Genomic DNA, 14988 nt, shown 5'->3' on the forward strand with positions numbered 1-14988 from the left:
ACTTTGGCTTAGAGTTTGTTTCTCAGGATGATGTGAAACGAAGTCATAGGCAGAAAGTGTCTTGGAGGGTCTATCAAGTTCTGTTTGATAAGTTGCTTTTCTTCTTGCCATGCTTACATCAGATAATTTATTACCTCTTTGACTGCCTCATGAGGCACTTGCTTGCTTTCTTGGTTCTCTTTCCCCATCTTGCTGTATGCTTATTTCTTCAGCACTGTAATCAGAGGTTTTTATTTCATGAGGCTGTTTTAGTACTTGGATGATCCTAATATCTTGCTGTCTTCCCCTCCTTCCCTGTACACTCTCTTTTTCCTCCAGGGCTTGCAGCATGACTTCCAGAAGTCTCTCCTTTTGGCTTTCATGCTGTGTGTTAATTTGTGAGATCACTGGGGTGTTCTGTGAGCTTATTTCAGCTCCAGGCATCTCCATCCCTATTGCTTTTTCTGCTGCTACATCTGGGAATGCCAAATGTGATCCACAGATCAGTTACCTGGGTACAGAGCCTTTGTATGTGTCTCAAAAGGACCAGGATCTGTTTCTTAATTGTACACAGAACCAACTGATTGGTTTGCAGGGGCTTGGGAGCCTCTTCTGTGTGTTCCAAGACTGGGAGAAATCAGTCCTCAGGCCTCAAGGTCTATCAGACAGAGTGGCCAAGGTTTTGGTAGCCAGAAAGGCAAGTCACCAAGCATACCAGATGCTAGGTGTCTCTCCTTGCCTTTCTTTTACCCCACAAGGCAGAAGGGAAGTGCTGTAGGAAGAGGAAGAGTTGCTGTGCTGCTGAATGGGTAGCAATGGATTGGGAATGCAAAGGCACTGAACCCTGGAGGCCTGGGAATGTGAGATGGGGCTGAGGAGCTTTTTTACCTTGGCTTGTGCTGTATGGGTGGTCCTGGCTGGGTCTTTCAGCCTCAGATTGCCTTGGCTTTGGCTTAGCTGCATGACTTCCACGTGAGCATGAATAAAGCAGTATCACATTGCCTCTGTTAGGAATATAAATACTCCATTACACATGCACTCTGACACAGACCCACCCTGCCTGATGACATCCATTTAGAAGACCTTCCAAATAATTTTGAGCCCCAGCTATAAATCTCATTTAATTTTTTACCACAAAAAAGATCTGCACTCAGGATAGGAATTTTTCTCTTAAGTAATTGGATTCACTAGAGGAAGGTCAGAACTTTTTTTTGTTTGTTTAGTACACACAATGTAGCTTTTCTTTTGTAACCTTCAGTAGTTAGAATAACTGTGAAAGTTGTATGAAATATCTGTGGGTTTATGTTCTTTTTAATTCAACTCCTCATCTCAAAATGAATGAAAAATGCTAGGAATGGGTATAAGACTTGTCCTAAAAGCAAGTTCATCATCATGCTGTTCTATTTTCAGCCAGCTGTGCATGCAACAGGATCACAGTAGAAAAAGGCAGGGCACATCCATGTGCACAGAGATACTGAGCAGGGAGTCTGAAAGTCCTTTCAGTGGTCTGACTGTAGTTTTTCTCTATTTGGCAAATTCCTTTGTGGTTTGGATGCTGAGCCCCACTCACCACTAATCCACTGTTGCTCCTGGGGCAACACTGCAGGACTTGGGACCAGTCCCAGTCCCATTTTCTTATTAGTTGAAGTGGGTTTTAGTTTGAGGTCAGTGGTCTGCAGTCTCCACTCATGCATCTTCTTTGGCATGTGCATTGTTTCTGTCTAGGTATTTAATAATTGACTAAGAAGCACAAAAGAGAAAGCAAAAAAAAAAAAATTATTTATTTGTCTTCTCAACCACTAGAAATAATTCTCTGTCTGTGTGATTCTTTTTGATAAGCTGAAAGTTTAAAAAACAAAGTCCCACAGTGAGATTAGCAGTTTCTCATTTGAACTTCAGCCTTGTCTGTTGTGGAGAAGAAAGAATGATTTTTTTTTTTTTTTTTTTTTTTAATCTTAAGCACAGGTGTATCAGTTGTACTGAACTAGGTTAATTTTAGCCTGATTTACTGACAGTTGCCTCAGCTGCAGCTTGTGGCAGAGAGAACAAGCTGTGCTCTACAAGCTGACCTTTTGACAAGGTATAGCAAGTAGTTACTTGAAGGAGGAATGGTTGTTACCTTAGGGGCAGTCTAGAATAAAAAAGGTTCCTGCCCTCCTGTTGCAAACTTGTTGCTTGATGCAAGCTGGCTGAAATTTGCTATTAGCATTCCCTCACTTTATTTAATTTCCCCAGTATCATCTCATGATAAGGAGCAACCAAAAGGCACCAGAATCATCTTTCTGGTCTAGGTAGATTGAGCTGGCACAAGGATACAGAAGAAAAAGAAGTTGAAAGCCTCCCTGAAAGAGATTTTCTGTAACACTTGGCAACTGCACAGGTGCCCCAGATGGCAGCTGCTCTGCCTCTGCCCCATGGCAGGTGGGGTAAATGTCCCTACAAACAAGGCTCAGGGCACACTATTATTGCAAGCAGGTTCCTGCTCCCTCCTGACTGCTAGAACTTGCTTGCATCAGTGCTATCAGGATACCCCTCAGAGCAGCATCGTTGCTGGGAGTGAAACAAAGCCCAGAAAACCTCCATAATGATTTGCTGAGAAGTTTTCTCCCTCTGCTTTCTTTTTCTCAGCATCTGCAGCACACAATGCCAGCTATTAGGGTAGCTGTAAAAGTTTGGCTTCTGTTTCAGATGTGCTTTTATCTGGAATGGCCTTTAATACCTTACACAGAGTTAGTGGTTATTTAGCTGAACTGGTCTTTCTGAAACCTTATTGCTGACCATGCTGTTCAAACACAGCTGTGGTGGCCAGAAGGTCCATCAGTTCCAAACCAGCATTTGTGTTTGCATACATATCTTTTTAATTGCTACAGCTATTGGAAAGGTATCATATGAGGGCAGTAAAAAAAGATGTTTCTGTTTTTACTGGCTGAACCTGAAGACAGGCATTCAGGGATAAGAGTTATAGCTGAGCTCCTGCAATCTCCCTCTATAAGGAGAAAATAGCAGATAAAATGGTGTGTCTGATCTATTGCAGCCACTGCTTTCCTTTTGCTGCTCCCAGCTAAATGTGCAGCTCAGTCCTGCAGCAAGAGAACGTGCAGCTCTCATACACATATGTGTGCATACACATGCATGTTTGTGGGTGCTTTCTCTCATTCTGATAGTGACATCCAAAAGAAAGCAGCTTTATCAGAAGGATTCTTTTTAGCCCTGTTACAGTGTGTTTTAATCAAGCTGGAATTTTGAGGTGAAACCACATCTTCTTGTCTTGACAAATACTAAGCTGTTAGTGTTCAGCTGGGTCCCTTTTATAGTGGATTTCTTGATTTATTTTGTGGTTGGTTTTTTTTTTTTTGTTTTTTCTTCCTGCTTTAAACCCAAATTCCCTGTCTCCACAGGCCTATTTTCGGACAGTAGAACTTGTTCAGGAGCCTATTCCTGGCTCACCAGGTCTGAGTTTCTACTTCAGAATCAATGGCCGACCCATTTTCCTTAAGGGCTCAAACTGGATTCCAGCAGATTCTTTCCAGGACAGAGTGACCCCTGACATGTAAGCCACAGCACATGTTCTCTAAGGATGATGTTTTCCTCCTCCTGATTCTCTATCCCCCTTTTATCAAAGGATGGCACTGAGGGGTGGAACACTAATTGTGGGTTGGAGACCTCAGAGTTAGGGCTTAATTATCTTTTAATAGATTTGAATGAATTTCATGTACAATAACTGGTGGGAAAGTGGTTGTTTGCTCTCCACAGGTTACTGTCCTTACAGGTATTATTAGGGATGATCCTATTCCCTGGGGGACACACGTGGGTACTTGGAGGAAGTGCCCTTCAGCCATGCCCTAACCCACCTTGTGCAGGAAGGCATAAGTACATAGAAGCCTCTATTTTATTTTTTTTTCCCTCTCCTGGTCCAGGGTTCTTGGCTGTCAGTGACACAGCACCCCAGAGATGCAGGTGGGACAGGGGCCATGCCATACCTTGACTGGGTTTTGTTCTGGGTAGTTGGGGAACATGGGATGTTGCAGTCTGCATGCACATGCAACTTAGAGGCTCCCAGCATGGTTGAGGAAAGAACTAATGGTACCTGAACCCCTCAAAATGAAATTCAGAATCTCAGGCTTTCTCTTTTCCCTCTCACTTTCCCCCTTTTCACTGTGCATTGTGGAACTTGGGAAAATTATATAGATTTCTGAAGATGTTTTTTAAAAAAAATTAAGTCATTGGTATTTAAAGCAAATAATGTCTAAGGAGAAAAGAGCAACCTGATTAACAAAATACAGTGTTTCCAAATCTGGTTCTGCCAATATTTCTGTAAAAACACTTAACTCACATATGTCACTCCACATATTCCATAAGTGTAAGCACCAAGTAACATTTTCTGTACAAAAAATTGCTTTTTGAGAGAGCATGCAGCCTTAAAAGGTACAAAATATTGTGGTTTCTCTCAGAGTTCTAAGTCTGAGGTTGCCTGCTAATGAGGAATGTTTGGGTTTGGGTTTGTGCTGCGTTTTTTGTGTAACATTAGAAGCTTCTTAAGTGATAGAGTTTCACCAAACTTGTCTAAATCTTTTTGTGTTTGACAGATTATGGCTGCTCCTAAAGTCTGCAGCAGATGCTAACATGAATGCACTGCGGGTGTGGGGAGGAGGAATATATGAACAAGATGAATTTTATGATATTTGTGATGAACTGGGAATAATGGTAAAAACAATAAGCACTTATTTTGTTCATTTGGTTAGTTTTTAAGTGAGATAATTAATACTTAAGTTCTAGCTATCTTTCCAGAGAACAGGGTAGAGTACCAACCTGAGAAGTCAGATCAACCTCTTTTTTTGTTTGTTTGTGGGTCTTTTTGTTTTGTTTTTTTTGTTTAATTGGAATGGCTCTTGATTACTGAGATTGTCTGTTGAAACTGGAAGTGATATTTTGTAGACTTTCTACTAGAACCCCAGCTTGGATCTTCTCTTGTAACTCAGGCTTCAACTGTTCCTTCACTCGTCCTCACCTCCCTTTCCAACTCAGAATCTCCCTTTCCTTTTCTCCCCACTGCCTCTCCCCAGTTAAATTTTTCCAAAGTTAGAGCACCAGGACAGTGGCTTTAACTTCCTGTCTTCCATCTCTCTTCAGACCAAAGCTTTCATTTTTATATGCTGTACCTCTCCTAGTTCTACATTTCCTACTCTCTCAGGGAAGAAATGAGAGAAGAAATGAACAACTGAGAGACTGGTACTAATGATGTCACTGAATGCAGGAAGATGTTTACATTATAATGATGAACATGACAGAAGAATTTCTCTGGTCTGTAGGCATCATCTGGGACCTGAAACACTCAAATAGTTGTGAAACAAACAGTGTGTGGAAGGGGAGTTACTTCAAGATCAATTTTTTTTTTTTTTCCCCTGTAGCAGTCAGACTGTGGGACCCAGGAGACTTTTTTAAGGTTTACTTTTGTGAGAATAGCCCTGCTAAGGAATCTGAGTGTTTGAATATATGCCTCAGATTAAGAGGAAAGGCCTTGCAGTCTGACCTCAATGAGCCTTTAAGCCAAACTGTTTGAGTTTTGTGTTTTCAGCCACCTCTGAGTTATCAAAATGCCAAAAAAGTCTGCTGTGGAAATGGGTTTTTTTGCTTTTAAAAGTATTTCCTCCTTTATAGCAAGAGCTGAAAAGTTCTGGGGTTTTTTGGTTCCAACTTATTAAGCAAAAATATTTCACTAGACCTGAGGCTGAGCATGTAAGACCTTCTCCAAAGGGCCATTTTAAACAAGCTGTGATTGTGCCTTGCTGCAAACACTGATAATCCTAGATGAGTACCTTTGGTTATGTGAGTTTGGATACACATTTTAGTAAGTTTTGATGAAACAGTGACTACATGAGTGGAGGCCAAGTTGCAGCTGGTAACAAAATCCCAAGGAATGTGTTTGGGTTTATTCTACGGCATAAAAAGCAGGGAAACAGAATTGATACCTTGTTGCCTTCTGCTGTGTGTGCTTGGGAAAAAAAAAAAGTGTTAGATCTATTTTAGTCCTCTGAATGAGCGTCCTGATTTTCAGGGCTTCTGAGGACTTGCAGTTCTTTCATTTTTGACACTAGGCACCTAAGTAGGCCACTTAGATCCTTCACAGTGCTCAGTGCAAGATTTAGATCTTATTTAGCAGCCAAAATAGCAAGCAGATGCAGAAAAACCCTTCTTCTGGAGGGGGTGGTGCTGAAGGCTTTTGGATTTGTTTCTTCTGATGGTCTTGCAAAGGCTTAGAAGTGCATGAGACTCAAACTGTGCTTAAGGGAAAACAGTGAAGGCTCACTGAAGGAAATAGCAAAAAAAAGTTTTTTTCAGTAGAAAGTTTTGAGTCTCCAGAGTCACTGGAGGATTCTGAGTGTTCTTCAGCCATAGTTTTGCTTTTTTGTACAAAGGTGGCAGTGTAACAAATTACATTTCCTCCACTATACTGTTCTCTGTCTTCAGATTTCTTAGGGAATGTGCATTGAAAACATTCAGGGAAGTGCATGTTCTTTCTGCAAGGAAAATGCAAGTACTTGAGGAGCTGGTCTGGCTCTCTCCAGGCTTTATGTAGTGTGGTGTTCAGAAAGGTTGGGGATAATGTGTTAATTGTGGGGTTAATGACTCCTTTGGGGTTAATGTGCTCCTCAGGAGGTCTTTCCATTAATGTTTGAGATGAATTATCAGGAGTCTCCAAGTTAGAAAAATTTAAAAAGCAGAACAGGTAAACCAACAAACTTTACCCATCTCGTTGGGCTTCTTCCTTTCCCCTGCTTTGCAGTTCTCCTTGAAGTTACAAATGGAAGTTAGGAACTGGAAGGCTTCCTGTTCTCTATGGCATCTGCTTGATCTTTCTTTGAAGAGGAAAATCACTGTCTTGTCAGAGGATCTAGTTTGTTTCTGCCTCTCTTCCTGGGCAAGATTTATTCTTTTTAAGATCAGTTTGTGCATCTGGTGTGGGAGTGTTCTGTTAACAAGAACACATGAGCTTAAATCCATGCCAGAAGAATTTCTGTCTCTTTTTAATAACAAGGATTTACTGCTACACCTGCAAAATGGTAGATTAAAACTTGTTCTGTTCATCTGGAGATTGTCCCATGTTGACATGAGGGCAGTGTATGGGTTTTAATGATTCCACACAAACTGGACTCCATCTACTGAGCAATATTCCACCCAACAGTGAAGGCTGCCAGGGTCTGATTCCGAAGGGTGAATAGGCTGTAACTCTGATACTGAGGAAAACCATGGAGGTTGTGATTGTTTGGTGGTACTGTCCAAGAACAACAAATAGAATGTTTCAGTTTAATTCTTTCTGAGATAAATAGCTTCTGGCAGAAGAAAGGATTGTGCATCCCAATAACTATGTGTTTTTCAAGTATGTAAAATGACTTGCTAACAGATATTTTTTTGTCTTTTCTTTCCTTTTCCCTGTAGATTTGGCAGGATTTTATGTTTGCATGTGCTCTGTATCCAACTGACCAGAGTTATTTAGAATCTGTAAGAGCAGAAGTTTCTCATCAGGTATTTTGTCTGTGTGTGTGTGTCTCTATTCCAATTGAATTCCAGAGAAAATTTTTCACCATGACAACAGTGAAGACACTGGAATAATATCCCAAGGGAAGTTCCCTCAGACTGAAGAGTTTTAAGACTCATCTTGACAGGTGCTGGGTCACCTCATTTGAACCATATTTTTACCTGTCCTCTTCTTGAGGGTGTTGAAGAGCATTCAGTGAGTGAGCTCTGATGGTTGCAGTGTCCCTTAGCTGAGTATTTACCTGTCACATGTGGCTGAGGAGAAGGAGGTACCTCTGCATATGTTGGATATATATCAGTATATTAAAACTTTGCCCTTCTGCAAGAGTATATTACAAAAGCTTGAGCCTGATGGAGAGCTGGGGGAATAGTAAACAGAGCAGATAAAACCAGCAATTATAGTCTTAGTTTATTTAATGTGGATTTGTAATTCAAGTAGGAATCAAGTTATTTTAATTTGTTTTTATTGTGCCCCTAAGGGAAGTAATTTTGCTTGATTCCTGAACCTAAGTTGTGTTTCAGGTGAGGCGTTTAAAATCCCATCCATCAATTATTCTGTGGAGTGGTAACAATGAAAATGAAGCAGCAATTGCAAGCAACTGGTTCTCCATACCTGCTGCTGACAAAGAACTCTATATCAAGGACTACATAATGCTTTATGTGGAGAACATCAGAGAATTAGTTCTTAATGTAAGTGATCTCAAGAAATTGTATGGGGATATGGCTTGGCAAAGGGTTTTAATGTTTCCAATTGGGGCAGCTTGGGCTTTTTTTGCCTTTTTTTTTTTTTAAATCCTTTCAGGAAATTAAAACCAGCACATTATTGAGGAGTTATTGCACTTTCCAAGCTCTCGTAAACAGTTCTCAGAACTCAAGGGTTATCCTCCCAGTAAAACAAACAGAACCTCATGTCTTTAACTCTTTGTGATTGGTAAGAAAAGACCTGAAAGAATAGTGGATTGTGCTGCTTTTTACCTTCCTGTTTTTAATACCTCCACGAATGGCTTCACTTCCAGTGAAAAAAAAATTATGGGGGAACTGGACTATTTCTTCAGTTGATACACATGTCTACCTGCTTTGCTGTAGCTTGTGACTGGTAACTACCTCAGGCCTCTCTCTTACTACAAGTAAGGTGCTGAATTAATCATACCTGCAAAAGGATTCCTTCAGTGTTTTGTAGGGTACTGCTAAAAGATTTAGTGTGCTAAGTCTTCTGAGGCTATAAATAAAGGCAGCTCTGGACAATTTGACATGTAACCCCTCTTCAGCCTCATCTAGCTTCACGTGCAGAGAAAGTGCAATTCCACCATGCAAGCATTAGTAGCAGAAAACCCTGGCTTTTTTAGGGTTAAATTTAGGTGACTACTTAATAAAGAAGGGGAAAATTATGGCCTTGTTCCTGCAAAAGCAGGGCAGACAAAATGATTTTCCATAAAGAAGTCTCAGTCCTCAAATCTTAATGTTCCTTGAGTTTATTTTTCACGAGACACACTTTAAATGCTGTTCATTAAGAATTTAGAAGCATGTAAAGATAGAAAATCTCTTGATGTGAGGAGAGAATCCCTTAGAACAGCAGAACAAACAATATCATGCCCAGCTGTCCTCCAAGAAGATAAAAAAGCAGCTAATTAAGCAAGTAAAGATGATGAATGTCAGGACACAAAGGGGAATGTTTGAGGGAGGACTCTTCTCCCCACCTCACCCCCCATTTTCAAAATGGGGTCTTTTGTCTTCAGATGACCAATCACTTCATGAGGAGCATTGTGGTGGTTTTTGCTTTGTTTTTAAATCCCAGGAAGATCAGAGTCGTCCTTTTGTTGCATCCAGTCCCACCAATGGCTTGGAGACAATTAGAGAGGGTTGGGTCTCTCAGGACCCTTATGACACCCATTATGGGGACACTCACTTCTATGACTACCAGAGTGACTGCTGGAGCTGGACAGTGTACCCCAAAACTCGTTTTGCTTCAGAATATGGATTTCAGTCCTGGCCTTCCTTCAGCACCATTGAAAAGGTAAGTGAGGGTGGGCTTCCACACCTCCCTCTCCCCTCAGCTCTCCCTCAGACAGAGTAAAATTCTCTTCCTAACAAACTGCATCATCCAAACTATAGCTGGGACAAGACATTGTTAGGTGGGGTTTGGCACAAGTGGGATGGAGGGGGGTGCTAATGTGGAGGGAGGGGATGCAACTGGACTGTTTCCCTCCTCAGAGTTCCAAATGTTGCAAGAGGAATTGAGTTTAGATGAGAGACTATTAAGAGACTAGTAATATTCTCTTCAACTACAACATAGTCATGACTGGCAGACTCTTCCCTTTTGCTGTGTCTAAGGATACATTTTCATTTAGAAACAAAAGAAACTTGATAATTGCCAGAGTGTGCTGAACTCTAAAAATTTATTGATTTTTATAATTTTTACCAATTTCTTAAACAATTTGTTTCTTTATGTATTGCATGTAAGAGGATTTGGTTTTGACTTGTGTTAAATTCAGATACTCTGTCTTCTATCTTATTTATCCACCTGGAGCAGAGATTTATGCTGTTTGTCCATTTGTTTAGAGGGAAATGAAATGCAACTAAAAGGAGTTCAGAATGTTCCTTTCAGCTTGTTGGGCAAAGTATATTACCTGAGATGGAATCAGTCCTTTAATCCATATTAATAACAATGAAAATCATTCAATTTAGCCTAAAAAGGAACAAATCTAAATTAAATTATATTCTAGATACTGTAATTACAATGAAAGCTTGACAATAACTGTATGAGCTATGCTGCATCATTGTCCTTAGTTGAGAAATAAATGTTTCATTGTAGTTTTTTCAGAGGTAGGATTTTAAAATACAGACATTATTAGAATTTAAAGCCCTATTCATTTGTGTAACTTATACCTAAATGTGTCTGACTGGTGTACATTCTTCTGTCTTAATCTAGGATGTTTCTGGTCCACTACGAATGCAAGCAAACCTCTGAGATCCCTGGCCAAACTGAACCTTAGGATGAATGAGTCAAATGCCCTTGAGCCAAAAGTTGCTCTTCTGGGTTCCCCAGCAGTGTTTATTTTCATTTATTTGTACAAGGACTATAAGCAAAAGGTGTTATTGGTCCAAATAGACCAATATATAGCACTATAGAAAAATACTACCAGTTTTAAAATTGTTTGGATAATGCCAGCAGGCTGCTGTGGATATCCTTTCCTGGGTTTCCTGTCAGTTGTTAAATGTGTATTTTGCCTTTTCACTCTGATATCTCACTTTTGTTGTTTTTTTTTTTAAGGTTTCCTCCACTGAGGACTGGTCCTACACAAGCAATTTCTCTCTGCATCGACAGCACCATGAACATGGCAATGATCAGATGCTTCAACAAATTGAGCACCATTTCAAGCTCCCCCAGGGCACAGATCCCATTAAGAAGTTCAGAGATATGATTTACCTCACTCAGGTAACAGCAAGATCTTCAGTATGAGCAGCACTCAGTGCTTGTGCCATCAGATAAAACTGGTTAAAAAAAAAACAGGTTAAAACTGGGCCTATTTCAGTCAAACAGAAGATTTCTGCACTGAGGCTTAGATCTGGTTCTTCATCTGTAGTTACCTCCTGCTTGCTTCTTCCTTTGTGATTTCTGTGACTTTTAAATGGTGACTTTTTAATGCTATAAGGGAAGCTTAAAGTGCTGTTACTTTCTGTTGTGTTCCAAGAATTTCAGAGACACTCTTGATGGGAATAACTGCACATTCTCTTTGGTTTTTAATGTTTGAGAGCTTCTGTTAACAGGTTTTATATAAAACCAAAACAGCTTGAGAACTTTAGGCACCAGTGACAAGAGAGCAAGGATGGATAATGCTGTGAAATTGAAAACAGGGGTAAAATGTGCACAGTGAGGTCCTGACTCAAAAAGCTCTGGGAGTTTCTGCAGAATTAAGTCTGTCAGGGCCTTGTTAACAAGTTAAGCAATTTAAGAATACCAAAATGAGGATAGCTAAAAAGACAAGCAGAATAAATTTAGCTCTCATGGCTAACTAGAAGTGTTACCTTTTGAGCTGTCCTAAAGAGTAACTTATTCCTTTATTTTGAGACTTTCTTTTAATATCTCCCCAGCCTAGTAATATACTTCGTGAAGAAAGTAACAGGCTGTTTGGCTTCTGTTGGGAACTTGGCCAATGAAAAATTCTGAAAAGTGTTTTTAAGGACAAGGTGGTGAAGGAGAGATAAAATGAGATGAAAACAGATTACTCTTTCAGTGCACAATTTTGACTGTGTAGTGGGAATAAGTGTTCCATGTTCAGAGTATATGAATGTGGACATCATGGTAATATGAGCCTGGAAGCAGGGGAACATACCTTCATTTTCCAGATTTTAGTGGGTTTTTTATTTACATTGATTTAAACCAATATCCATTTTAAATTTATTTTTCTTTGCCTTGTCTTCCATTTGCCTTTCAAAGACCCTTTTAACCAGTGATCTTCACTGGATGGAAGGCATGAAGTAGCCCTCACACAGAGTTTCTCTAAAATTATTGCTTGTAAAGCTGTTGGGAGCTGTTGATCCCAGATCTTACTCAAACAGAAGCCTGCTGCAGTGTAGGTGTGTAGCTTTTAATGCTCAAGTTTGCAGTTCTGTGTCCTTGCTGTGAAGCATGTGTTGTATGCTAATATCTAATAAGTGAAATACAAAATAAAGTACACCAACTTTTTCTCTCTCCTGTGTTTGTTGCCCCAGGTGATGCAGGCTCAGTGCATAAAGACAGAAACTGAGTTCTATCGATTGAGCCAAAGTGAAATAATCAAGGGAGAAGGACACACAATGGGAGCTCTCTACTGGCAGCTCAATGACATCTGGCAGGCACCTTCCTGGGCTTCCCTGGGTAAGTTTTGTGACAGCCTACTAAAAAGCACCAATTTTTGTTTTTCCTCATCTGGAAGTCTTGGGATAAGAAGTAAGACCTTGCTCACTCTCTCTCTCTCTGTCTTGGGCAACCTGGAAAGCTTTGAACATGGTTCTGTCCATCCTTTAGAAATGCTCTGTAGGATCATCATAGTCTGTGGAAGTAGAAGAGGGTGAAGAGAAAGCAGTTCTTTTCCTATGGAAGTTGTGCTGTTTAAGTTCACCAACAGCAGCCACCAGCTCTTACCCTTGTTTTAGCAGTGTGTAATTCAGAGAAGTTAAAGGTAACTCCTGCTAGACTCAAGGAAATAATATAATTGAATCCAGACAAAGTTGTGATGATTAAGATTGAGGGCACAACCTCCTTGTGAGATAAACCTTCAATTATCCTTGATTTTCTCATGTAGAGCTGGATCTTCCTGAAATTTTGTGGGATATATCACTCAGGTTTTTAATATTTTTTGCCAGTTTGATTCTTTTAAAAGTAGAAAAATCAGTTGTTTTAAAATTAGGAAGTTCTAAGAAATTCTGATTCTAAAAGAGGCTGTCCTATGATCCTTGATTATATTACTGACTCAGCTGTGCAGATGCATGTACAGCACCCAACCACCCTGGTGAGAATGGCCAGAGAGGGTGCTAGTGGGACAGGAGAGGCAGAAGGAGCACCCATGTATAATTACAATTTCCATAATCTCAACAAATTTGCTTGGTTTTGTTCCAAAACCTCTCCTTTCAGTAGTGCATTGTCAAACAAAACCTGCAGAACTGATCCTGTTCAAAGCAGGCTGAGGTTTAGTATCTAAAGGCTGAGCATTCCCTCTGTGTTCAGCTGGGGGAGAGATGGTTATCTCCAGAGTGGGACTCATTGTGTCCTTAGCTGTCTAAGGAGGAGGGTGAATTGTGAATTAGCTTCTCCATCCTGCTTTTGATTTTCATAAAACTTCATTTGACACCTCTCACCCAGCATAACTTCTGAGGAGCTCTTTGCAGGAGAAAATTTGCTGAGATTTGGTGTCTTAGTGTCAGGTGAGATGAGTAACTCTTAATTATTCTGCTAATATGTAGATGTTACTCTGCTAATATGCAGTTTATGCACATGGTAGCTCCTTATATGTTACATTTACTTTTTAGCCTTTTATGACACAAAAATGGAGTAATCAGACAAGGTCACTTAGGCAGTAAAGGAGAGGGCAGGCATGTGTGGTGGCTGTTATTCACATTCCCAACATCTTGTCTAGAAGTCACTTGGAAATGGAGAAGCTGGTATGTGGTAGGACTTGAGTAGATTCTGTTTCAACTTGAGTTATTTCTCACCTACTCTGCTTTTTAAAAATCTTTATTTAAGAATTCCATGTGTGAAGAAATATGAGTACACTAGAAAATGTTAAGAGTTAGTGTGAAGTTCACAATCTGGCCTTACAACAAAGTGCCATTTGGCCCTACTTTAGGAAAAATTAGCCCACCCCATCCTCTGCTTCTTTCTCTGGGATGTGTTTCTCCCTCTCCCTTTTTCTTTTTGTTTATTTTTCCCTCTTTATTTTTCATCCAAACAAAGCAAGCAACCAAGGAAAACAAGCCAGTAGGAGAAACAGGCTATTTTATTTAAATGCTAAGGCAGCAGCCCTACTGTAGTGCTTATCTTCCTGGGCTTCTAGACTTGTGCTAGGAAATGGAATATCCCAATCTTCATGTTTGTGATTCTTCCAATGGCTGAAGCTCTCAGGCTTTAAGTGCCTGAAGACAGAAGGATGCTTGGAAAAATTTATCATTGTAAAGACAGGTGTATTGATAAATGAAGTGATTGTGGAGACTGTAAATGTCTTCTTTAAGTGCAGAGCTGACATCATTGTAGAAGAGGATATCAAATACTTGAATTATTCATATGTTGTTGAAATTAGTGTACAGAAAGGAAGCTTAGCAGAGATACAGCTGTCCCTTTGTTTTGTTCTGTTCCCTCAGTGGCATGAGGAAAGGTTTAATATTCATTTAATTAGGCAGTGTGGTGGAGGGATTTTTGAAATGCTAATGGCTGAAATTATGCAAAACTTCAGAGAAATTAGTTTTATTTGCACTTCAAAACCACATTTCTGCATCTTGTTAGATGGCACAGTAGTAGCACTTGTAGTGCTTCTTGTTTAAATCTGGTATCTCACAGAGAGTCATGGAGAGGCTCACATAATTCCCCATGCCAAGAGGAAGTGTTTTCCTTGGGAAGTGAGGAGGGAAGAAGGTAGCAATTGTTTCTTCTTTTAGCTGACCTCTAAGGCTTGGTTGTGACTGAATAAAAACACAGCATAGCACTCCTGCCAGTACAATTTAGTTCAGAACTAAACAGCTTATGCAGAATTGGGGTTTGGTTGTCAGCAGGTTGTTGTGGAGCTGATTGTGCCATGTTGAATGCTTCAGCATCTCTGTGCTGTGCACTGACATACACCTGGAAATTTACCTCACACAAGTGTCACCTTGAGGGGAACCCAACCCAGTTGTCATGAGATTTCCTTGGACTGAACTGGCTATTGTTGCAGGTTTGATATTTTGAGCTGAATCTGAGCTGAAACCACAGGCTTCTGTGAAGAATAATAGCTCTGAATAAAT

The 14988-nt window shown here is 40.2% G+C and overlaps 1 protein-coding gene across 1 annotated transcript in view; it reads left to right on the top strand.

Moving 5' to 3' along the window:
* Positions 1 to 14988, top strand: part of MANBA (mannosidase beta) — a 42457-nt gene that overhangs the window by 20534 nt on the left and 6935 nt on the right. The window contains exons 8-14 of the mRNA XM_030449752.1: positions 3378 to 3529; positions 4566 to 4683; positions 7417 to 7503; positions 8038 to 8205; positions 9311 to 9529; positions 10787 to 10951; positions 12229 to 12373. Of these exons, the coding sequence (XP_030305612.1) occupies positions 3378 to 3529; positions 4566 to 4683; positions 7417 to 7503; positions 8038 to 8205; positions 9311 to 9529; positions 10787 to 10951; positions 12229 to 12373 (1054 nt within the window). The remainder of the gene's footprint in view (positions 1 to 3377; positions 3530 to 4565; positions 4684 to 7416; positions 7504 to 8037; positions 8206 to 9310; positions 9530 to 10786; positions 10952 to 12228; positions 12374 to 14988) is intronic.

This window comes from Calypte anna, chromosome 4A (genome assembly GCF_003957555.1).
Source record: "Calypte anna isolate BGI_N300 chromosome 4A, bCalAnn1_v1.p, whole genome shotgun sequence".
NCBI lineage: Eukaryota > Metazoa > Chordata > Aves > Apodiformes > Trochilidae > Calypte > Calypte anna.